Raw genomic sequence first — 24,287 nt, 5'->3', positions numbered from 1 at the left:
CTATATATATATACAAAAGAAAGAAATAGTCTACTTACTTGCATAAAATAAACATTTAAGGGAATGCTTGATTGAATTTTAGAGAAATTAAATTACTTGGTTGTATTAACTTTTTTATATATATTTTCATATCTATCAATTGTTATTTTGTTGATACTATATTTTAAATTTTAAAAATTTAACTAACTTCCTGGTCTAACATTCTTCTAATCTTCACGTCGAAGAAATTCACTTTTTTGCACTGGAAGTTTTGTAACAGTCAGAGCAATTGGCTTGGTGAAATATAAAGGAAGGACCTTCTTAGCATTTGTTGCTCCAAGATTTCTCTTTTTCTGGCTATTCTTCATGCAACGCGAGCATCTTCCCTGCCATTGATGAACGTTGCTGCTCTGCAGCCTTCCCTAGCCGTAGCCACGCCAGCCACTGCGTTTGGCGTGCGCACGTAGAACAACAAGCCATTTCACGCTAGCTGCCTCAGCGAACTTCCACCGCGTCTTCGTCATTCCAACCGAGTGCGATGCGTCTGCCTGGCATTGAGTCGGACCAGCAAGACCAAGCCGTGAAGAGAAAACCGCAAATCGACCTCAAGGCCTCAAGCTCTGTAGGTGAACATTTGCCTCTCCTGCAGAATTCATGGCGCGGGGGTCTAGCTACTAAACCCTTCCGCCTGACCTTAAGGGATCTCCTGCAAAACAACTCAACCTGGCCGATTGAGCTATTGTTTTGTGCGAACGACGACGCTAGAGTGAAAGAGCTCGTCAAGGATGTAGCGAAAGGTATAAAAAACAATGCAATGCCCACGCCTGTGGAAAGAGGGAGTGGAGGTGTCTACATCTTCAGGAATAAGTCAGGCGATAGGGTTGCAGTTTTGAAGCCAGCTGATGAGGAGCCATTTGCGCCCAACAACCCAAAAGGTTTTGTTGGGAAAACCATCGGCCAGCCAGGTATCAAAAACTCTGTGCGAATCGGCGAGATGAACTTCAGGGAGGTCGCTGCTTACCTTTTGGATTACAAAAACTTCGCAAATGTTCCTCCGACGGCACTCGTGAAGATCGTACACTCGGTGTTTCATGTCAATGATGCGGGGTGTGATAGCAGTGCCAAAGATGATGGCAGGAAGCCAAAACTTCTCAGCAAGATTGCTTCGCTCCAGCAGTTCGTTCCCCACGATTTCGATGCTAGCGAGTATGGACCGTCCACCTTTCCCGTTGCGGCAGTGCACAGAATTGGGATACTCGACATCAGGATCTTCAACACAGACAGGCATGCCGGAAATTTGCTGGTGAGGAAGATCGAGGATGGCGTTAGCAGATTTGGAGAAAGAACACAACTTATCCCCATAGATCATGGTCTTTGCTTGCCAGAGGGATTGGAGGATCCCTATTTCGAGTGGATCAACTGGCCACAGGCATCGATACCGTTTTCTGAGGATGAGTTAGATTACATATCCGATCTTGATCCAGTGAAAGACTGTGAGATGCTTCGGAGGGAGCTTCCGATGATTCGGGAAGCCTGCCTCCGAGTTCTGGTCTTGTGCACAATTTTCCTCAAGCAAGCAGCAGCTTTTGGGCTTTGTCTCTCTGACATTGGCGAGATGATGAGCAGAGACTTCAGCATATTGCAAGAAGGGCTCAGTGAGTTTGAGGACGTCTGCATGAAGGCATGGCAGCAAGCTACTGATGGAGCGGCATTTCATTCTCCAAAAGCCACGGTCCAAGAGTTGGAAGAAGACTTCCAGTTTCACATGGAATACAGTCCAGGTTTGTCAACGTTGGTGGAGGAAAGCAACGAGGAGAATGAAGAAAGCACGATGGCAGATGCGAAAGCACTCTTCTCTGGTGCCCAGAATAACTTCCCATTGGGTGCCAACTCTTCTGCACCTCCGAAGACCAACTGGTTCCGTGGAAAAAAACAGAGCAAGAATGCTGTTACTGGAAAGTCAATCGACGAGCATGAGGCGAACAGTGGCACAGATATAAGCGATGTGAAGCTGGCTGACATGCGTAGAGAAGAATGGCAGGATTTCCTCGAGCACTTCCAGAACCTGTTGCCGATTGCTCTCATTGCTCGCAAAACTTTGGCCGCTCAAAAGCAGAAGCCAAGGCTGGGCACCTCTTGCAATTTTTGAGCAGGAGGTACACGACAGAAAAGAGAGAGCAGGGCTGTAATAACACCATATATATACTCTGATACGTCGACATGAAAATTTCAGATTTTTGATGTAAACATTTTTATTTTGGTCAGCATTGCATAAATGACAAAAAAAAAAGTCAGTTAGACAATATTTATGTTAAGCCAATGCTTGTGGAACCATTTTGATTATGAAAAATGTTTGATAGATTATTGAACAATGACTGAAAGAAAGGGTTGCACCTACAATTTATGTTCAAAATTATCTTTCATCAATATTTTCAATAGATTAACCAAACAAGCAAAAATAAAAAAAAGCACTGAGCAAAAGGATCCAATACTGTTTCATTGACAAATTGTTCATCGTATCCAACTTCATTATTCTTCAATAAATATAAACTTTTTACGAAAGACCATGTTAGAATTATAAAGTTTCACTCCTAGTTTTCACCTGTTGTGTAAGATGTGGTTGAGACAAGCAAAAGAAAATTAAAATGAAGTTGTTAATCTTGCTTAGATTTATTCAAGAAAGTGTGAATAGTTGAAGAGAATTGTATAGAGTTAAAAGAAAGCAACCAGCTAATTATTGAAGTCTGAAATATCTTCTTTTCTATTTCAGCTGCTTGAGAAATTGTCAAGGAAAGAGAAGCTCGCTAATGGTGTTAAGAATTAGAAAAACAAACAAACAAACAAACCGCGAGCGCACGATGCGCACGACGCTGTCTCCGCCTTCCTCGGGAAATCGCGAGGGTTGCGAAAACCCTAGCCTCCCACAGCCGCGACGCCCCTCTGCCGATGCCCTTCCGCGCTCGCGACGCCGCCTTCGTGAGGACGATCGAGCGAGGAGAGAGGTCCGCCTCCGTCTCCCCTGTCCTCGTCTTTGCCGTCGCCGCCGCCCTCCTCTTCGCCGTCACCGCTCTCTTGTCGAACTTAGTAGCCGCCCGGCCCGAGGGTCTCTTTCACTCCTGTTTCTCCTCGCTCAGCGCCTTCCATGGACAGCTTCTCCCAGATCTCCTCCAGGTGTTGTCAGTTGCTCCTTCATAGCCGTCTTCGATCGATTTGTCCTCCGTCCCATCCTGGACGCCCTCGACAAGACCGGCCATGTCATGGCCTCTACTAACAAAATGGAATGGGTCCCTGCCAACTGCCAAGGTGAAGCAGGATGTATGACTTTGGTGTCAACTTTGGTCCGATCATGAATCGGATACAGGCTTAACTCTGTCTTGTACTTGAAAGTCACTTGGTGCGCCTGTGACTGTGAATTTTGAGCCTGAGGTTTAATTTGGCTTCTTACGGTTGCTCGTCGAAGATGATACTTATTCGAGTTAACACATTGATCTGCTGACATTCATATAATTTTCTCTTTACATGAATAAATAAAAATTATATATATATATATATATATATATATATATATATATATATATATATATATATATATATATATATATTATAATTATTTTTAAAAAGAAAGTAAAATGACTCTTAAAATATTGAAATCAAATTAAAATGATTAAATTACTAAAGGATAAAGAATTATTTTATTTTATTTTTTGTTTTATCTGGGGTAATTAAAAGGGGGAAATGGTGTTTTCAAAATTCAAATAGATATTCTGATTTACTCTGCTATTGATACATGTCTTTAGACTGCTTTATCTTTTATATTCCATACTATTGATATTTTATTCTGTTGATACTTAGCCTTTACATGTAAAATCTACGGTGATACCTTAAGGAATAAATAAGATTTAATTTGATTTGAGTTGGTCGTTTAGACCAAATCGAAAAGATACATACTGAGAATGTAACAATTATGATAATTGATAAAAAAAAGCTATAACGTATGTTCCGGCCAAAAATCGATGACAGTCAACCCACCGGTCAAGAAGATGCCACCTTAACCGATGCGGACCCGGGTAGGAAGGGGACTTGCGAGAGGAACATGAACGAACGGATTAGCTGGCGCCGGGGGATCCCGGCAGGCCACTCCGACGCTCAAGTCAGTTCTCCGGTGAAGAGAGTAGTAGCAGAAAGAACAGTGTAGTAGTTCGAAATGCAAGCGATTGGATCTCTCATTAATACCTGCGTGCGAGCTAATATACCTTCGAGGAGAACCTTCCTTCTGGCAGGAGGGGCAGGCCGTGATGGTATCTGGGGAGACCAAGCCTGGGCGTGTCTGACATCTGCACCGATAGGGTAGCATCTAGGAGACAGGGACGATACTCCTATGACTGCTATGTGACGAGATGCCACACGTCACCTTTGTCGTTTAGCTGTAAGTAGAAAGGTAGCCGCAGGGACAGGATGAGACATGGGGACGTGGGCGCAGCTTTCCCCTGCGCAGCTGTTCGCATGCTTAACTGTCGGTATTGCAGTTGGGTGTTAGTGAGACTTGAGCATGAGTTGCTGTCGAAGTGGGAAAAGGTACCCGGGACCAGTGAGGACTGGGTTTAGCCGGGTGGAATGAACAAAGTAGGTGGCCGGGCGGACCGGGCAGACTGAACAACACGCATATGTCGAGTATGGGCGCCCAGGCTAAGGGGCTTACGGGAGAATAACCATGAGATGTATCAACCTAGCGTGTGATGGCCGGGTGAGGCAGATGTAGGGTCCGAGCCTACTGGGACGAGCTTGAGGGCTAATTGCCCAGGAGACGATGTACGGGAGTGGGGCCGACCCGGGAATAGATGAGGCAGTGTTATCCCGGGCAAGAGCAATAAAGGTCTGAACTGGCCGGACAAGAAGGTCGTGACCTCTAACCTGGCAGACTAGGTGTTGTGGCGGGATGACCGGGCAAGATGTCCAGCCGGGCTAAGTGGAAAGGGCTAAGCTAATCGGCATGAGCTGCACCAGGAATTGCTCGGGGAACACTCCAGTAGTGCAGGGTATCCTCGGGCCAGACTGTAGCTGCATTATCCCGGGCGAACAGACGGAAGGCTGAGGCTGGCTGGGCAATGTGAGGCCGGGACTCCTTGTGGTAACCGTTTGGTCGGGGAGGCCGAGTGTAGGGTTCCATAACTCAAGTAAGCAACTAAGACCATGGAGGCCCCATACCCTAAGGCTGGGATCGTGGACCCCGAGACTGGCCAGGTAGGGCGAGATATTGACTTTCCCGCCACGTAGGACCAGGTGAGACCTTCCTGACTGTGGACCCCAGGGCCGGCCAGATAAGGCGAACTACTGACCTTCTCTGCCAAGTAGGGCCAGGCAAGACTTACCACATCAACGTGAAATGAGATAAAAGAAAATGATAAATATTAAAGGGTATTAACTATGAGTCTATAGTTTTTATACTAGAGTTTTATACCAGAGTACTGGATCGTACATTTGAGTAGTGGTGGTATGATGTAGCCCTCGATCCACAGCACTTGACCGTCCACATATTGTTGTGGTAGTGCAGAGGTCGCGGTCAGTGTTTATCCTATCTTCCACCGGTGAGGGTCTTTAGCACGTACGTTAAATAACATATGCGACGATATATTTTAGGGAGATTGTTAGCCTTATTACTTTGATGATATTGGCTCCTGATGTTCATTTTTTAATGCTTATATATAAATGTTGGCACTGATTATAATAATTATTCATGTTGAAATTATACTGATAATAATTAGATATAGTTTGATTAAATAATCATGATTGAGAAGTTATCAAAATTGATTGATGATAATGAATGATAATTAAATTGAAATGTAAAATTCATAAATATAAATATTACCTAATTTTAGATAATGATACATAGATATATATATTATGTATAAATGGAAAACTATAAGAAGAAACTTAAAGTGGCAATAAGAAATATGATTTATTTAAATTCCTTGACTTTTTAAATAAGATTAAAGTCATGTCCATTTTTTCTGATTACCTACTTAGCTTTTGGCTAACTCACTGCATCCTTTGGCTTCGAGATTTGCAGGCACAAACTTGATATTATCTTGATTCAGTTTTCTTTACAGTTATTTAGAGACCTCGACGTGCCGCATTTTCGGGTTGATTCATTTTAGTTTGATAGTTCTTTATGTCATTTTTTTAATATGTACATGTGGTTGTCTATGAGACTTAATAAATAGATGTTCTTTCTTTTTGGTTATTCTATCTAATAAAATATGGATGATTACTTTTATAAGTCTCTGCTATTTTATTGGTTCTTGTATTATTATACCGATGTGCAAGAATGACACCTCAGGATCGTGACAAATGGTTTGGCAATGACCACCACCACAGCATCAGTAGTAATCCACCACCACCATTTCTTCTTCTCCTTCCTCCTCCTCACACACGCCGCCCTGGGATTAGCCGCAGGACCCCCTCCTTCGGTGCCGCTGGAGAACTGCCCTCCCTTCTCTTGCGGCCGACTACGTAACGGCTCCTTTCTGTTCCGTCGAGAATCAGATCCTCAGGGATGCGGAGACACACGCTACCAACTCAACTATGACGGCAACGAAGCCATCATCCGCATTGGCTCTGCGGGCTACTACGTCGTTCAAGTTGTTGATGAAAATCGAGCGTTCCATGTGGTAGATCCAAGCTTGGCCAACTCTACATCCGCATGCGAGGTAGAATCTAGAAGTTTTGGAACTATATCGTATAAGTCAGATGTGTATAGTTTTGGAATGATGTTAATGGAGATGGCCGGAAGGAGGAGGAATGTGAACCCCCTTGCTGAGAATTCTAGCCAAGTCTATTATCCTTCTTAGATTTTCGATAAGCTGATGAGTCGAGACAAAAATAATGTACTCCGACTTAGTAGCAGCTTTGAGATAGAGGACTCCGAAAAGAAGCTATCCATTGTTGGATTGTGGTGCATCCAAATGAGGCCATCAAGCTGCCCTACAATGGCAAGAATCTTAGAGATGCTGGAAGCCGATGTGGAGACTCTGCCTCTGCCCCCGAAGCCATTCTACTCTTCAACAAATGAAAATGTTGAAAGGGAGACAGGCTTGGATTCATCAAAAGGCTCGGAGCTTTTAGTTATTTCAGAGTGAAAAGAAATGTTTGTAACAATTTGAAAGAGAGAGAGACAGACAGGCTCGGATAGGATTCATCAAAAGCCTCTGAGCTTTTAGTTATAGTTTTACCTTTTTGAGCTCTGCTTTATTTTGTTATGTAAATTGTTAGTGTTGATAGAGAAAAGATATTTTATTTTGTAATAAATATAAAATAAAGTCATCATTAATGTTCCATGTGAAGTTAATTAGCTGTAATTGCTTCTTTTGAAGCTACACTTATCTGCCACTAATGTATCAAAGATTTAATGTGACAATAATGAAGCAACTTATATTTTTTTTTTCTGTAAAAAGGTGGAATCCATTACTTTAGCATACGACCACTTGTGATAAGGTAAATTGAAGCAACTTATGTTTCAAACTTTCACAAAACATGTCAAAATTAAATTAATTTTTACTCCCTTGAGAATATGTGGCAAGCTGATAACTATTTATCTCTACATCTTTACAAATGATATGATCAGATTGTTGATATTTCTTTTATTAAACCCCAATCAAAATAGTAATTTTAGTTACTAGCCACTAAGCTCAATGTTTGTCATCTTCTATTAGTTTTTGCCTCCATGTTGGAAAATTAATTTTAAATCAATAAAGTTCGGAAGATACTTTAAGTTAGTTTCATCCGATAAAATTAAAAATTGATTAGAAAATTAAAATCTACATTTTGAGTAGATAATTTTAGGTTAATTTCATTCTTAAAATAAATTTAGGATGAATAAAAAATTAATTATTAAAATGAGTTCATATAAAAGTTCATTATATAAAACTGAAAAGTGAAGGGGTATAGAATTGTCCCACATTGAAAAGGAAAGAATTGTGTTGTTAAAATTTAATTAATTCAACATAACCCACACCACGTTGTGAGAGTTTTGTTTATTTGTTTATAGAAGTTCATTTGGTCATTTCATCACGAACACTTCATAAAAAAAAAGAAGGAAATTGAATCGAATTTCCAAAAGAAAAAAAATCAATATCGAAGAGAAAATTAAGAAGCCATTTGACCGTTGCCCAACGTTCCAATTGCTGCACGCTCCATTCCCCAATTTACCCCTCTTTTATAAGCATCCTTCGTTACCGTATCTTTATTGGATGCGCTTACCGGGCCCACCTTTTTCCTCTGTCTCTCTCCGTGGTGGGTATCAAATGCGGGTGTTCTCGTCGCTCACTCTATCGCTCGCCTTCTTCGTCAAGATCCCGACTCCTGGACTTTCACAAATTGCTCGAGGCGGTCCGCGAAGACGACGATCATGGCAGCGCTGGCGCCTGGAATCCTCCAGAAGCTTCTCAATGGCATGGACAAGGGAGCCCAGAAGCCGATCGGAGAGCACCGGAGCGCGCACTTGCAGGTCACCGACATCGTCCCCGCCGATCTCGACGAGAAGGATCTCTTCCCCAAGCGCGGGTTCTACATCAAGCTCTCTGACTCCTCACACTCCCTCTACGCCCGCCTCCCCATCCACCAACACGACCTCGTCCTCACCAACAAGCTCCAGCTCGGCCAGTTCATCCAGGTCGACCGGCTGGAGCCCGCTTCCCCTGTTCCGGTTATCGTGGGCGCCAAGCCGCTGCCGGGACGCCACCCCCTCCTAGGATCTCCCCAGCCCATCGAGAGGCGATCGGTCAAGGCGTCTCCCTCCGTTCGGCGAAGAGGGTCGTGGGAGCAACACCCAGTTGGCACTACTCCTCCTGCTACAATGAAGCCTAACGCACTGGACTTCGAAGAGAAGTCACCGACGAGAGGCCGAGCGCATAGAAGCGGGGGCGCCGGTGCGAGATCATCAGTGAGCGGGCCTCTTCTTTCTAAGCTCGCGGATGGTAAGGAAGCAGGCTCTTCTTCGGTAAGGAAAAGCTGCAGCATCTCCAGATTCCCGAGGAGCAAGAGCCTCCTCGATCGAGATCATAAGGATATCAGATTGAGCAGTTTTGCGATAGTTGAGGAGGAGTCCTCTTGTGCATCTGATGAAAAGAGCAGCTCAACTGCAACAGGGAGTCTGAATTGTGGAACCAGAGAAAGTGAAGGCATCTCTTTGCCTGGAAAACTCAGGAACTTGGGAAAGGTGCAAACTTGTGCTTGCTTCTTCTCTTGCTACATTGTAAATTAATGCATCGTCTTCTGCTAATCAACTTGCATGACTTGTAGGAGGCTTTGGAGCATAGAGATGCAGCTCAGAAGGTAGCTCTGCAGGCTCTCCGAGATGCTTCAACTACTGAAACTGTAGTGAGAGTAGTCAAGTAAGATCGTCGCAAAATACTCTGCCATGTTAACACTTACAGGAGTTTTGATTGCAATGTAGGACTGATCGAATCTGGTTATCTGAACTTTTGCAGAATGTTTTCTGAATTGAGTAGTATCGCCAGACTGGAAGCCCCCGCAGCTTGTCTCGATCAGTTCTTGGCATTCCATCAGCAGATAGTACAAGCCGTCGCTGACATACAAGCAATTCAAGCAGCTACAAGAGAGGAATCCATGGAGAAGCAAAATCATATGGATGGTCCATGCATCTTGCAGGAAAGAAATCACAACTCAAACAAACAAGATAAACAATTGAACGCAAGCCTTGCGAAGCACTCGAAATCAAAATCAAACCAGAAGGCCGCAGCAGCTGCCTCGAATAAAAAGGAACAGCATGACTGTGTTGCTGATGAGGTTGCGCTGCCAATTTCTTCCTTGGATAGCTCAATGAAATTGGTAAAGCAAATTCGAACTGAAGCAGGGAAATGGTTCATGGGGTTTCTGGAGGGGGCGGTGGAATCGGGTCTGAAGAAATCTAAAGGTTCTTCGAGTGGTGTTGGTGGATTGAAGTTGTCTCCCTGCCCTCAGTCACTGATATTGCGGGTCATAAACTGGATAGAATTGGAGCAATGTGGCTGCAAGATGGCTGATCTCCATCCAAGAGCATCACAAATAGCAAGAAAACTAAGGATAAAGGCAAAGAACCCTTGATTCTGGTGTGGGAACCCAAGATCTCAGGATGAGGTTTGAAAATGTTACTTGTTGATTACAATTCTAGGCATGATCAATTTAATTTATCTTCAAAAAACTATTTGTATAGAATCCCATGGAGGTTTGATTTTTCAACCTTTTGATTTAACCATGTAATTCAATTTCATGCTTGCCCATTCAATCATTTGAAGCCACGAAAGACCAAATCCAATACAGTCTAGTCAATTGTCCCCGCTATATAGTTGAGTTGGTTACTGTAGTAAAGGTTGAATCTCGACAAAGCTGAGGTAATACCTTTCTGGTCAATTGTAACTTTCTGATTTACCTTCTCATAAATGATTATAGGGTCGACCACATGAAATTATTGGGTAGCGGATTACCAATACAATCTAGTCAACTTTTGCTATGCATGTTAACCAACTAAATAATTTTTTACTTTTTTAAAAAAATTACTTTTAATTTAGTGTAACGAAAACATTTTTTAAAAACGTAGAAAATGAAAAATATTTTTATTTTTTTAATTTTTATAAAAATTTATATGAACGAAAGAGCGCAAGACTTGAAGTTCTCTTTTATGATCGACCGTGCCCTTGACTGTTCTTGACTGCTCATGTTGATAAAGCAATAAATGAGATATTCTGATAATAAATTATTTTTTTTTTTAAATGTTTCATGATTCTTTTTCTGTATAAAGGTGGAATCCGTCATCCCAGCGGTCTCACATGATTGATCTCATGATCATCTATGAGGACGTAAATCGAAAAATTGTAATTGACCATAACGGAAGAGAATATTATCTCGGTTTCATTGAGATTCAAATCTTTGTCCTCTTCTACAACTTTGTTCCATCGTAACCAACTCAACTATGTCTCAGGGCAATGTTTCATGATTCTTAACACTTATGTGCGATGATAAATTTTCAAAAGAACTTTAGAAACTATTTCCCTTGCTTCTACAATCACGCATTAAGCCGTGGGACCCCACCCAAAGTTCATGAGACTGATTGGGATTTATCATTTTTACAATCACGCATTAAATCTTTTGTCACTCCTGTATAAATGCATTATAGAATTATTAGAATAGGATATGAATAAGATCGAATGAAATGAAAGGGATTGATTTCTTTTATCTTTTATGTGATTGTAGTAATTGAATGGTATAATTAGTAAAATATTTGAATTTATATTCAATTCTTTTAGTTTATCTACATCTATAATCTGTTTGCTTTGACCAATACTCACGTCCTAATGGTAAGACCAACCTGTTTAATTTCGTCATTAACTTGGTTCAATCAATCAACTCATCCAACCTCATCTTCATAACTACCTCAATTTGCCAAACCAACCTAGCTAATTAGCTCACACTACACTCAAACCCAACTATCTAATATAATCAACTTACCTAACTTGAATGACCTACTTGATATATCTAACCTAACTTGACTTGAACGACTCATTTAACTAGTTCATTTAGCTTAACTTTATCGACTTGTTGAGTTCGTCTAATTAACCAAAGCTTGACTTGGCAAATCAATTTGATCAATTGCTCCTTTCACTTATTGTATTTATCTTATTTTTGAGATTATGAGTTGTTAACAAATATTATGATTGATTTGAATAAAATAATAGAAGGAATATTGAAGCATTTTGATTTCATTCTTAGGTTGTGTTTGGTATAATTAACGAAGTGGAATGGAATGGTAATGAAGTAATGAGATTAGAAATGAAATACAATGCAATGAAAAGTGAATGATTCATTTAATGGTAATGAAGTAATGAGATTAGAAATGAAATACAATGCAATGAAAAGTGAATGATTCATTTAATTCATTTGTTTGGTTGTGAATTCAAATTTAAAAATTAAAATATGAATCGAATTCGAACTGAATTTAAAAATATCTAAATAATTAAAAATAATAATCAAACAAATGTTATATTTACTTGAAACCATCACTCACAATCACGTAACGTCATATCGCACTGAGAAATACATAAAAATCAATTAAATCGGAGGCAACGTGAAATGGTCCCTAAAGCCAAGTGACGACGGCTCGATTCCAGTTGACGTCGCTCCTCTCGCCGGCCTCCTCCGTTCTTTCTTAGAGGAGAGGATCCATGCATTTACTTCCTTTATTCTTAGTTCAATCGCTACGCTGATTTATTTGTGGCTGCAGTTTTGATCCACTACCACTAGAGAAAACGAAACAGCGACAGGAAGATGTTTCTGCTTTCTCCATTTGTTTAGCTTCATCATTGTCGGCACGGAGATAATACTCCAAGCAGGAAGAGACAACGAAACGTAGCTCATCTTCCTCTCTGGCTCAACTTTTGACAAAGAGGAGAAGCATAAACAACCATCAGATCCTGTGGAGGCGTGTCTTGTTTTTGTTCTGGTACTCCTCGTAATTGACTGACATGACAAGGCTGTGATCGGTCCTTTTGGCTCTGGACTAGGCATGGAGAGCCAGAAGGTGGTGGTGGTGGTGGAGGAGGCCGACGTCGCTCGCGGCGCCCTCCAATGGGCGGTCAACAACTTCATTCGCGGCGGCGACTCGATAACTCTGCTCTACGTTTGCCCCTCCACGCGATCCAAGAAGAAGCAGAGGAGCTACAGGCTCAAGGGGTTCCAGTTGGCTCTCTCTTTCAAGGACCTCTGCAATGGAATTGCTGAGGTTGGTGAATTCTCTGTCTTCAAAAGAAAGACTTCTTAATTTTTGCCTTTTCCTTTGAGTTCAATCTCGCTTGTTCTTCTGAATTGTACTTCGCAGGCGAAGGTGGAGATCATAGTGACAGAGGGAGACAAAGGGGCGTTGGTGGTGTCGACTGTGGCCGATATTGGAGCTTCTACTCTTGTAGTAGGATTACATGATAAGAGCTTTCTGTACAAGTAAGTTCAGGATTTTTGTACTGATCTTCGACAATTCCAGAGAATTCATATTGAATGTTTGAGATTGATGAACAAAACTAGTTAAGTCTAGCAGCGATACTTTTGTTTTAACTTAAATACTGGCAATATCAGGAATTCTATGGTAAATACTGGAACAAGAAACCTAAATTGTCGGATTCTTGCTATCAGACAGAGCTCGAAGTCACATCATGGGTTTCTGAACACAGAGCTTTCCCAAGTTGAAACTACAAGACTATGGTAAGTCATCCAGTTTTTAACAGATTTAATCAATCATATAAATCCAGAACAAATGAAATGCGTTTTAATTCATAACTTGTATATATTTTTCTTCCATTTGCAGTGTGTCAGAGCCCAAAAACTCATTTTTTGTCCTCCCCTTATCCTTGAAAGTATTCTTCAGAAAATCTAAGAGGAGAAAGTTCTAACCTAAGTGCATGGTGTTCCTCCTCCTTTACAATGACTTGTAATGACATAGAAAAGCAGTAAAAAAATGAGTGTGGATCTTTATTTAACAGTAGAGCAAATACAAATGTCATGCCACTACAACAAAAACAGTCATAGACATCGGTGGAAAACCGATGTCTATGAGAAAATCGACTGATGTCTATGAAGGCGTTGTAAAAGGTCTGACATTTTAGACATCGGTTTGTAACCGATGTAATACAACTCAACGACATCGGTTTGTAACCGATGTAAAACCGATGTAATATCACTCAACGACATCGGTTTCGCAACGGTGTACAACCGATGTAATATATGTATCACAACGACATCGGAACTTGCAACGGTGTAAAACCGATGTAATATATGTTTAACATCAATTTAACAACGATTTTCGACCGATGTAATATCATTCAACGACATCGATTTTACAACGGTGTAAAACCGATGTAATATATGTTTAACGTCAATTTTAACAACGATTTTCGACCGATGTAATATCACTTAACGACAACGCTTCCAAACCGATGTCATTAAATATTTTTTTTATGTTGTTTGTAAATTATGATCGACAAGATGACAAAATTATCATAATATTATAAATTCATCAAACAAATCACAAATACAAAAGCACCGTTATATTTAATCACCTCAATATTTACAAATAATCAAAAGTAACTAACAAAAATTATTCTTCTTGCAACTTCTACATATACAAATCCAAAAGGGAAAAGTACTTCTACAGATACAAATCCAAAAGGGAAAAGTAAACAAAATCTCCATCTAGAGGTGTAGGGAAATGTTTGGCTTCGAAATCGAAAGAGCTTTCAGCTTTTGCTCCAGCCTCTGTAACTACAGTGAACCTTTTCCGAGCTTCCTCAGGCCCATAAAGCTGAGCTTCACAAAGAAAGCACCAAATGCATTTTGATGTGTATTACAGTAAAATCACACGTTGGAGATGTTCTTATCTCACTGGCAAACATCAAAGTATCTCCACGTCCCCATCATCATATAAAACCTGAAAAATAAAGCAAAATTTAGTATGTTAACAAACAAAGCAGAAGAAAAAGCAGCAAACTCATTGAGGATTCACAATTCAAAGTGCTCAACACCTTATGTTTCATATCGTGCCAGTGTAAAACCTGAGGATCAAACAAATGGAAAATAAATTTTTTAACAATTTCTAACTAAAATATATACATATATATAAAAACTCACAGCTGATCATCTGGCCACCATACTTGAACTCTATTACCAACTAATCTCTCATCCAGTTTTCTTATCTGGGAGTCAGAAAACTGGGTCAACACTGTAATATTCAGAAGCCAAATATAACGAGCATTGCCATGAATGTGATAAGGTATAAAGATATTAGCTGTGGGATATCTTTGGAGATAAGGACAAGCAAGAATGGAAATTTACTGCACAAATACCTTCTTCCTCATGTCTCCTGCAACATCTGTGTCCTCTCTCTTTGTATCTGTTGTGAAATATATAATACCAAGGAAATAAGAATAAGAAAATGTTAAGCATAAAACAAAAAAAAGGCTACTACTTTACCTTCCAAAACCTAGGTAGTATTTTATAGTATAGAATTGCTAAGTCAATCACTATGGTAACAGATTCATGAACAAAGTGAATGTAGCTGAAGAATCAAAGGCAAGAGACATGTTATCAAGATGAAAAATGGTCTAGCTAACATGATACCTGAAAAGTAATCTAAACCAAACCATAATACCTTTTATCCATGCTATAAGCTCGAACTCTTTCAGATTTGCATCTGAAAGTAATTATACCTGGGAAGCTCTAATAGATTGGACTGCTGGTTTAAAGGGGCCTTCTTCCTTTATTAATTCACATACATATTAGCTGATGAACACAAATAACTGTTAAGCCAATTGAAGTGGTGAACAGAGGGTGCGTAATAGAAGGAAAACAGCTAAATCTAGGGTTAGGGTTAATAACTTCCCTTTCAATTGGCACCGGTACCAACAGAAGGAAGGAAGAAGAAATAGGGGGAAGAGGCGGAAGGATGATGACTCCCAGACCAGATCAGAACAGAGGAACCAGCGTCAGTGAAGATGAAGGTGGAGGAGGCGGATCTCGCCGCTGCGCTCACAGCGAGACACGAACGGAGAAGATGGCAGCGTCGGAGGAGCAAACCTTGTCCTGTTTCCCTGCTACAAATCGCCGCCAGTGAAGTCAGAAGCAAGGAAATACACACCCTTACCTGGTCTTCTCCGGTGGTGGCGGAAGGTTGAAGGCGCGCGGAAATCCACTGCTACAAATCGCCGCCAGTGAATCAGCCGCTTCTCTGCTACAAATCGCCGCCAGAAACTCGGCCGCCGCACGCTACTTCTGTGGATGCGAAGGGACGGTTGTCGCCGGCCACCGCTCAAAGCTGATCGGGCTGAAGGAAGGAAACGGAGTGGAGGAACGGAGGAGCGCTGTGGATGGGCGAAGGAAGGACGGAGTGGAATGGAAGCTCGCGACGGCGGGAGCTCGAAGACGCCGTCGCGAGAGAGGAGAAGAAAATCGGGAGAAGACGAAGAAAACCTAATCGCGCGAGCTCCCCTTCCTCTGTGAACCGCCGAACCCTTTTAACCCATGTGATTGAACCGGGGGAATTTGCAATTGAACCGGATTTGAGAGTGAACCGGTTTTATTGAGATTTTGGACCGGCTTTTAAAGGAATTGGGCGGATGGGAAAAGAAATAAGTTTTTTTTAAACTATTATAATAGTTGAACCAAATATTATAGTGAATCCGATCCAAATTTGATTTTGGAAGCGCGTAGTGGAAGATATATTTGGAGGGAGAGAGGGAAAGAAAAAACGAAAATATACAACGGTTTTAAATTATTGTTATAGCTTCCAAAACTGTTGTTGAAAGCGCAAATAGACATCGGTTTTAAAATGTTGTTATAGCTTCCAAAACCGTTGTTGAAAGCGCAAATAGACAACGGTTTTCAAACCGTTGTCGTAGTCTTCAAAAACCGTTGTTGAAAGCGCACATAGACAACGGTTTAAAACCGTTGTTGTATCCTCAAAAAACTGTTGTCGTAGTCTCCAATCAACCTCTCAAAGACAACGAAAATATACAACGGTTTTAAATTGTTGTTATAGCTTACAACGGTTTTAAAACCGTTGTTGAAAGCGCAAATAGACATCGGTTTTAAAATGTTGTTATAGTCTTCAAAAACCGTTGTTGAAAGCGCACATAGACAACGGTTTAAAACCGTTGTTGTATCCTCAAAAAACTGTTGTCGTAGTCTCCAATCAACCTCTCAAAGACAACGAAAATATACAACGGTTTTAAATTGTTGTTATAGCTTCCAAAACCGTTGTTGAAAGCGCAAATAGACATCGGTTTTAAAATGTTGTTATAGCTTCCAAAACCGTTGTTGAAAGCGCAAATAGACAACGGTTTTTAAACCGTTGTCGTAGTCTTCAAAAACCGTTGTTGAAAGCGCACATAGACATCGGTTTTTAAAATCGTTGTTGTAGCCTCCAAAAATCGTTGTCGTAGGTTCTAACCGATGTCTCAAAGACATCGGTTTTTGTTAAAACCGTTGTTAAAAAGTAAAAGACATCGGTTTTGACATAAAACCGATGTCTTTTGAGTGTTGTTAAAGACCGATTTTCTTGTAGTGAAGGGCCTCTAATCAAATATTCTCTTCGAATTTGATCTCTAATAGAAATATCAAATTCATTAATTGGTTTACGTAGCCCTGGATCACTAATAACATCATCTGGGTTGAATTCAATGCAATGATGTTTTTTCTTACTATTTACCTATATTAAAAAAATAAAACAATAATTAAAATCCATAATCTTTAAAATTTTGCATTTCCTATTTGTATATATAAATTATGCAAAAAAAATAGAGGTAAATTAAGAAAAAACAATTAAATTATGAAAAAACTATAAATGAATTACTTCTACGATTTGAACATAATTACACAATAATCAATCATATATGAAACAGATTAAACATATTACACAATAATCAATCATGTCTAAAACAGATTAAAAATGTGGGGCTATAAACACATTAAACAGATTAATACTCTGACTCTAAGACAGGTTAAACAGTGCAGATTAAAGCATTCAAAATCAGTTATTAAACAGTACTAAAATCATTAAAATCAAAGCAGATTAAACATTAAACAGTGATTAAACAGTTATACCTAAATAAAATACCTAATCAGATTCAGTGGAGTTGAAGCCTGAAGGCGCCGCCCGCTGCCCAGGCCCGCAGACCGCAGACCGCAGCGATCGAAGCTTGAAGGAGGGGGCGGGGCGGTTCGGACTTCGGAGGACGCGATCGGCGCAGCGATCGAAGCTTGGCCGGCGGCGAGGAAAAGAGGTGCGAGAAGCGGCGATCGGCGGCGCCGCGGCGGGACGGTGCGGTTCGGAGTTCGGAGGACGCGATCGGAGGACGGCAGAACGCGATCGCACTTCGCAGGATCACTTGAAGCCTGAAGGGGCGGACGGGCGGTGGCGCGGTGCGGTTCGGACGAGGACGCGATGACGAGATACGATCGGCGGTGCCGCGGTGCGAGAAGCGGAGAAATAACCCAATTACCCAAAACATTAGCCCTAATCAAAATAAATCCAACAAAGCCGGGTCGGGCCGTCGGCCCGTCGCCCTTTTTGTCCTGGGCCGGGCTCTGCCCGCAGGCCGCACGCCCGCACCGCCGGCGCCGCAGTGGCCGACCTTTTTTTTTCCACCTCTTTTCCTCGCCGTCGGCCTGTCGCCGTTCACGTACCATTTGCCTTTGGCGCACGGTGGAGCTCCCCGGCGGCCCGGCAGACGGTTCATGGTCGGAACCGCGATCTCAGAGGGGGCTCAAGCCCTCCCCCGCCGCCCCTTGGATCCGCCCCGACGATGGACCTCCAGGGGCCTACGGCGGCCTACCGCGATCTCAGGGGGGGCTCAAGCCCCCCCCTCGCCCCCCCTTGGATCCGCCAATTTCAGGTTCTTGATCGAGCCACGAAGAACCATTTGGAGGTCAGTCAACTTCCTGTGCGGTTGGTAGAACCCCGAGCTCTCGCCTGCGGCGAACTCTTTTCCATCATGGAAGGCTGCTCAGCCGCCCTCAGCCGCCCCCGCCGCCAGCGTAGGCCAAGCTAACTCTGTTACTTGGGTTGCTGACTTTAACCGAGAAGTCTTACTCTGTTTCTGACCTTGCGAAGTTCTTGATGGCGAGGGAATAGACCGTTAACGTGGGGGTGCTGGGATTCACGATCGCGAAGAACGCTATGGCGGCGGCGATGAAGAGCAGGGGGAGCAAGAGCGATTATGGAAGCGAAAGCAGGGACAACGATTTTCGCAGTGATATTTCCTGTTTGCGGTAGTGCTCGATGAGAGCGGCGTCCTCCGGCAGGGGAACGCGGTAGATTTGATCCTGGGGGACATGGACGATGTAGGTTTCATGGCGGAGGGAGGGGCTAACGGCTGGGCAGGGGCGGTCTGCAGAGCTTCGTTGCCACGTACTCCGCCATGGGAAGGTGAAGCCAGATCACGAGAAGCAGGGAGAAGGAGGAAGTGGCGGTGGCTGATGGGAGAAACCGGCGAGGCAATGGATGGTCGCGCTATCGACAAATCCTAGAGGAAGTTTGACCAATTTCGGTTAATGTTTGACCAACCGCAATGGCAAACTTTTGACTAGCCTTGACCGTTGTGTTTATGGGTCGGTTCGATTTGGGCCTCCGTTAACTGCCCAAATCGTTAGTCGGCGTATTATAAAAGTGTGTTGGAACACAACCCCTGCCGGCTAGGGTTTACCTGTGACCTACGGACGACTGGCACTCTCTTGATATGCTCTTGTATTCTCCGCCGACGACGGTGAGAGGATCCATCAAGTCACTCCTCGGCTCCTCCTCCTCTTCCCTGACTAACCAGTAACCGACCTACGACATGGTTTTCTTTCTTTGTTTGACGCTTCCCTGCCATCGACGATTCCTTGCTGCTTTGTTATCCATGCTTTTGATTAGTCTCTTTTGATTCGCACTGCTCGATGATTGAAGTCAACTTTTTGACGATATACGCTATTCTGAGATAGCTGAAAGCTGATAACAGAGATTATGAGAGCTGCTATGATTATTTTTCTTCTTTGGTTTGATATGTTTTCTGGAATCGCAAGTGTTTAGTGCTTTGTTTTTATTTTTTGTTGAAATTTTTGGTATATGGACCATCCTGCTCGATGATCGAAGTCACTCTCAGACATATACGCTATTCTGAGAAATCGAAAGGGCTGATAACACAGAATATGAGAGCTAATATCTGCATCATCTTGTTCTAGTTCTTTGATATACTTTTCTTGCAGTTCGTATCGAAATTTGTTTTGCAATTAGTTCTTTTTCGTTGTTTTCTAATCTAAGATTCAGTGTATGGCTGTATGCTTCCTTCTGAGGAAGTTGGAAATGCGAGCCTGTTGTTCTGTTTCTGGATTCTCTCTTTTTGGATAATCTAAAGCTGCAAATTCAGTTTATTTCAGATAATTTCGACAATGGTACTTTCTCAAAGTATAGTTTTCAGGAAGAATTCTTGCATCGACTCGATCTTTTGTCCATGAGAAGGTCGGTTACTCTTCAATTTTGCAAAGCTTGCACTGAATGAACAAAGATGCGTTGTGATTCCTAATGTATTGAAACCTACAATTAAGCTCTACTCTGTTTTGCTTAAGGTGCAGAGATATACTTTCTATAAAGAGGCATTTGTTTAAGACAGTAACACCAAAGTTCTATCAATTCCTCACTAAATAATTTAGTTGGATTGTGACTGTCACACAAATAATAGATTTCGAAGGTGAAATTTCCGATTCGATCAGACTCGGAGGCTTCGAGATCCGGCAACAACGGGCGGTTTCGAGCCTGAAATTGAACCACGAAGTAGTGGTTCCGGTAAAAGGTAAAAAAGGCTTAAAAAAATTGTTCGAACTAAGTGTTATTGGTTATGATGAAATAAAATTGTAAAAAAAATAAAAATTGAATTTTAGTTATGATTAAGTAAAATTGTAAAAAAAAAATTAAGAAATTAAATTTTGATGAAATTAAAATAATATTTTTTTTATTATAATTAATTATAATTTTTTAATTTATCTTGTCGGTTAATAAGGTAAGATCGAGAGGATGATAAATTTCAACTTATACACATAAAAAATAAAAAAATAAATTAAAAAAAAAAAGGAAAACCACCGCACTATCCGTACCCATGCAAATCCCAGTAGGTCCCGTTAGGGGCCCCAAGTTACATCGAATGAGAAGACAGGTTATCCAGCGGAGTACTGCAATCCTGTAGTGACACGTCCGATCGAGGAAGGGTAAAATTGTAAAAAAGGCACGAAAATATTTAAATAACATTTTAGATGGAGAGGAAAACTGGGGGTTCGATCGATGCAATGGAATTCGCCATCTTCTCCTACTTTTGGACAAATGATGCATTCTCCACTGGTACAAATGATGAAAGGTTGGATCAGAGGGTTTATTCAGTTTAAGGCTCGTGTGCTATGGTATGGTAAGCTGAAACATAGAAAAGCTCTATCTTTGACAAAGGAAAACAATCACTGAGCATGATGGTGATTGGAACTACTCAAAATGGCCAGTTTGTTTGAAACTGATATTGAAAACGCCTTGTGAATTTCATCTAGAACCACAAGATTGTTTAATTTACAATCTAATTGCTTGAGCATGCTCTTTCACTTTCATTCTCTTGTAGATACTTATCTCTTATTGTTGTTTCTCTATGACGAGACGATTTTTGCGGATGTACAGATATTGAACGATTACTTGTGGAAGCACAACATCGATGGCTACGCCCTGCTGAAATTTGTGAAATACTTCAAAACCATAGGAAATTTCGTATTGCACCAGAACCTCCTAAGCCTCCAAGAAATCCAGTTTCCGTCATTTATTTATATATTAATTGATAATTTATGCGGAATGCATGTGCCTGTGAACCAATAAGCGAATTTTGACTATGCTTAAATTAGTATGATGTGAACAGTAAGTTGCACTTCACGGCACAAGGACTGAAGAAACTCTCGTTAAACCTTGGCTTTGGAGCTTGCTTGGTTTGGTGAAACTCCTCATCGACGTTTTCTTTAAGGGAATCATCAATAACTTTCGCATCTAACATGTCCAAGACAACATCCATTTTATCCTCCTTGAGCACTCTTGCCTCATCTGAATTGTCACCCAAGCCTGCAAAGGCATTAATCTTTCAGAAATCAAGCTCCATTCCCCATTCAGAAATCAAGGAGAACACTCTACCATTCAGAGATCAAGCCCCATTCGCCAGCACCAAAACAAGATGCACAACCCTCTGCAATCTTGAAATCCGAGGTGTAGCACTGGCAAACACCAAAGCAAGAATTTTCCCAAACATATATACCCTTCGCTAGAGAGAATTACTTCATTGGCAGCAGACTCATGAATCCTACTTGCTACAATAGAAATGCTCAAAGACCCAATTGAATACCAGAAAAACAAGATGCGAACAATCCAACCCAAGTGAGTGATCGACCATCCTATCCATCAACATGAGCTATCCACGTATATCCATCTAGCAGTCGAGGACCATGCTCGGCTACCAAATCCAATCCCTGACAAGGATGATTGCCACCGTCACAAGAGAAAAAAGCTTTCTTCTATTGTCACTTTAATTTATTTTTCTTGTTGTCTTTATATACTCCTAATGTTGAAGAACAATCTTTTTTCTCTTTAGGTGGATCCCTTTTTCTATTTGACCGAAAAGCGTTAAGGTACTTCAGGAAGGATGGTCATAACTGGAGAAAGAAAAAGGATGAAAAGACTGTTAAAGAAGCTCATGAGAGACTAAAAGTAAGTAAATTTTGTAATGATCTATTTCCAATTTATAATAGTTTGTAATCCTTGCCTTTTGATTTTAACAATAATAGATAGGTTAAAATGTCGGGAATTATGTTTCCTACGTCACATGCAGACAAATGGATGTACTTTTGGGGGACATAGTCTTAAGGTATATAGGTACATTTAATAATGCTATTCATATTGGAACCGATCACCCCGTGACGCCTTCAAGGAATAAGTTGCCTCATGCAACTGATATCCATGGTCCCATGCAGAGTTTGCATCATTTTATTATCGTTTCCTGCCTTGCTTCACATGAGGCGAATGGTATGACATGAATGCTAGCTGAAATAGACAGTAGAATATTTCAGAGATTTTGTGGAAGTTGTTGGGGGGAAAAAATTCTGTTTTGTATTTGTGGTATAGCTTCTCTAAGTTTTATCTGCAATTTCCTGAAGTTCTCCTTGATTTCAACTAAACTTAAGTTGATGGTTCCAGGTTGGAAGCGTTGATATGCTTCATTGCTATTATGCTCATGGCGAAGAGAACGGAAAGTTTCAAAGACGAAGTTATTGGATGTTGTAAGCATTATTTCTAAACCATAAAACTAAGACTTTGACTGCAAAAATCTAAAATTGTTAGTTGTTATTTTTCAAAATCATTATTTCTTTTAAAAAATCCAAAAGAAGTACCATTGCTAAGCTGTTGAAAACCTTTCTCCAAGGGCCCGAACTGATTTCAAATTGAGTAACAAGAACTTGTGTTATATGATGCTCATGAACTTTCATATTTTTCATTATTATTTGTAAATATGATGCTTCCATATTTGCTATTCTGCTGAGTATCGACAGGGTTGAGCTAAAAATAAGGAGGGCCGTTGGATATTAATCGCACGGCTTAGGCTCCACTATGTTGATCTCCTTCACTCTAGAAGGCTCTGGTGATCTCTTTCGTTGCCACCTTTTACCTTCCCCATTAAATCAGAATCAAGCTCTGTTCTTCACTCTAGAAAGCTCTAGTCTTCTCGTCGCCTTCTATTTATACCCTGCTTCTTCCTCAAGAAATTGAATCAGAATCGAGCCTTTTGATTTCTCTCCTCAACCCTTTCTCAAATCATTCAGCTCTACTTTTCTACGTACGCAAGCCCAATGGCATCCGCCATGCTCGTCGCCAGGAGAGCAGCAGCCGTCAACAAGCTCCGTACCTCTGCGGTCGGTGCTCTTTCTCGCTACTTCAGTGCCTCGACCTCCGTCGCGCCGAGTCCAGGAAGTGTTGAGGACAGCGTCGCCGTCCCCCGCCGCCGCGATGCGGCCGCCCCGGTTCCCCGTCGTCATCGGAGTGGGGACCTCTTCCCCACCGTCGGAGGTCTTTTGTTCGAATTAAAATTAATGGATAGCTCATGATTCTTCGACGCAATTTTTTTGATCTGACAAGATGTTTTGCTGTCGCAGATGCGTTGGATCCTTTCAACCCGCGGCGGAGCCTAATGGACGTGTTCAATCTGGTGGACCAGATGTTGGATTTCCCGTTCGCGGGGAGGGGAACCGCCGGCGGAGCGTGGCGTGGGTGGGACGCCAGGGAGGACGACAAGGCGCTGTATCTGAAGGTGGAAATGCCGGGACTGGGAAAGGACGACGTGCAGTTGATGGTAGAGAATAACACTTTGGTGATTAAAGGAGAGGCGCCCGAGGAGGAGGAGGGCGAGGAAGGCGGCGAAGTGGAACAGGGCGGAGACGAAGGAAGGGAAAGGGGGCGGCGTAGGTACAGCAGCCGCATCGATCTGCCGGAAAACGAGTACGAATTAGAGGGAGTCAAGGCGGAGATGAGGAACGGAGTGTTGCGGGTGGTGGTGCCGAAGGTGAAGCCGGAGGAGCGCAAGGACGTCCGCCATGTCCTCGTCGAGTGAGCGAGCGAGCGTTGCTACCGCCGCTGCTTAGCGGACGTAATTATCGTGTCTTAAGTCTGTGCTTATGTCGTGTCAGTAGTGCTGATATGAGTAATAAAATAATGTGAAGTGGCTGCTTTT

At 41.9% G+C, this 24,287-nt stretch overlaps 5 protein-coding genes, 1 long non-coding RNA gene and 2 other non-coding genes across 10 annotated transcripts; 7 read left to right on the top strand and 1 right to left on the bottom strand.

Moving 5' to 3' along the window:
• The first annotated feature begins 374 nt into the window (after positions 1-374).
• On the top strand, positions 375-2,128 carry LOC141827026 (phosphatidylinositol 4-kinase gamma 6-like). Its single transcript, XM_074714311.1, has 2 exons — positions 375-407; positions 470-2,128. Exons 1-2 carry the CDS (start codon positions 375-377, stop codon positions 2,126-2,128), a joined length of 1,692 nt encoding a protein of 563 aa, XP_074570412.1.
• Positions 2,129-8,383: 6,255 nt separating this feature from the next.
• Positions 8,384-10,163, top strand: LOC141828516 (uncharacterized). The gene is made up of 3 exons (XM_074715956.1): positions 8,384-9,193; positions 9,277-9,368; positions 9,465-10,163. The coding sequence occupies exons 1-3, from the start codon at positions 8,384-8,386 to the stop codon at positions 10,078-10,080; spliced, it is 1,518 nt and encodes a 505-aa protein (XP_074572057.1). The 3' UTR covers positions 10,081-10,163.
• A 2,119-nt stretch (positions 10,164-12,282) lies between these two features.
• LOC141828647 (uncharacterized) lies at positions 12,283-13,516 on the top strand. The gene is made up of 4 exons (XM_074716106.1): positions 12,283-12,751; positions 12,848-12,966; positions 13,099-13,224; positions 13,328-13,516. Exons 1-4 carry the CDS (start codon positions 12,536-12,538, stop codon positions 13,410-13,412), a joined length of 546 nt encoding a protein of 181 aa, XP_074572207.1. The 5' UTR covers positions 12,283-12,535; the 3' UTR covers positions 13,413-13,516.
• Positions 13,517-14,065: 549 nt separating this feature from the next.
• On the bottom strand, positions 14,066-15,435 carry LOC141828221 (uncharacterized). Of its 3 annotated transcripts, none has more exons than XR_012601749.1 (5): positions 14,989-15,435; positions 14,862-14,908; positions 14,647-14,737; positions 14,541-14,570; positions 14,066-14,446 (listed from the first exon to the last, which is right to left on the bottom strand). It is a non-coding gene; the product is annotated as an uncharacterized LOC141828221 (long non-coding RNA). The 3 variants fall into 3 exon arrangements; XR_012601748.1 differs by having other exon boundaries at positions 14,862-15,073; positions 15,167-15,435; XR_012601747.1 differs by having other exon boundaries at positions 14,862-15,435.
• Positions 15,436-19,443: 4,008 nt separating this feature from the next.
• Positions 19,444-19,525, top strand: LOC141828726 (small nucleolar RNA U54). The gene has a single exon (XR_012601817.1). It is a non-coding gene; the product is annotated as a small nucleolar RNA U54 (small nucleolar RNA).
• Positions 19,526-19,629: 104 nt separating this feature from the next.
• LOC141828727 (small nucleolar RNA U54) lies at positions 19,630-19,710 on the top strand. The gene has a single exon (XR_012601818.1). It is a non-coding gene; the product is annotated as a small nucleolar RNA U54 (small nucleolar RNA).
• A 1,089-nt stretch (positions 19,711-20,799) lies between these two features.
• Positions 20,800-22,846, top strand: LOC141827025 (calmodulin-binding transcription activator 2-like). The gene is made up of 5 exons (XM_074714310.1): positions 20,800-20,884; positions 21,206-21,314; positions 22,003-22,013; positions 22,158-22,273; positions 22,760-22,846. The coding sequence occupies exons 1-5, from the start codon at positions 20,800-20,802 to the stop codon at positions 22,844-22,846; spliced, it is 408 nt and encodes a 135-aa protein (XP_074570411.1).
• Positions 22,847-23,363: 517 nt separating this feature from the next.
• Positions 23,364-24,287, top strand: LOC141828682 (small heat shock protein, chloroplastic-like). The gene is made up of 2 exons (XM_074716142.1): positions 23,364-23,626; positions 23,713-24,287. Exons 1-2 carry the CDS (start codon positions 23,410-23,412, stop codon positions 24,165-24,167), a joined length of 672 nt encoding a protein of 223 aa, XP_074572243.1. The 5' UTR covers positions 23,364-23,409; the 3' UTR covers positions 24,168-24,287.

Source organism: Curcuma longa, chromosome 4, assembly GCF_044706935.1.
Source record: "Curcuma longa cultivar G26 ecotype Majalengka, Jawa Barat chromosome 4, ITB_CL_G26_1.1, whole genome shotgun sequence".
Classification (NCBI taxonomy): domain Eukaryota; kingdom Viridiplantae; phylum Streptophyta; class Magnoliopsida; order Zingiberales; family Zingiberaceae; genus Curcuma; species Curcuma longa.
Note: the sequence above shows the minus strand (reverse complement) of the source record. Positions and strands in the feature narration are given on the sequence as shown.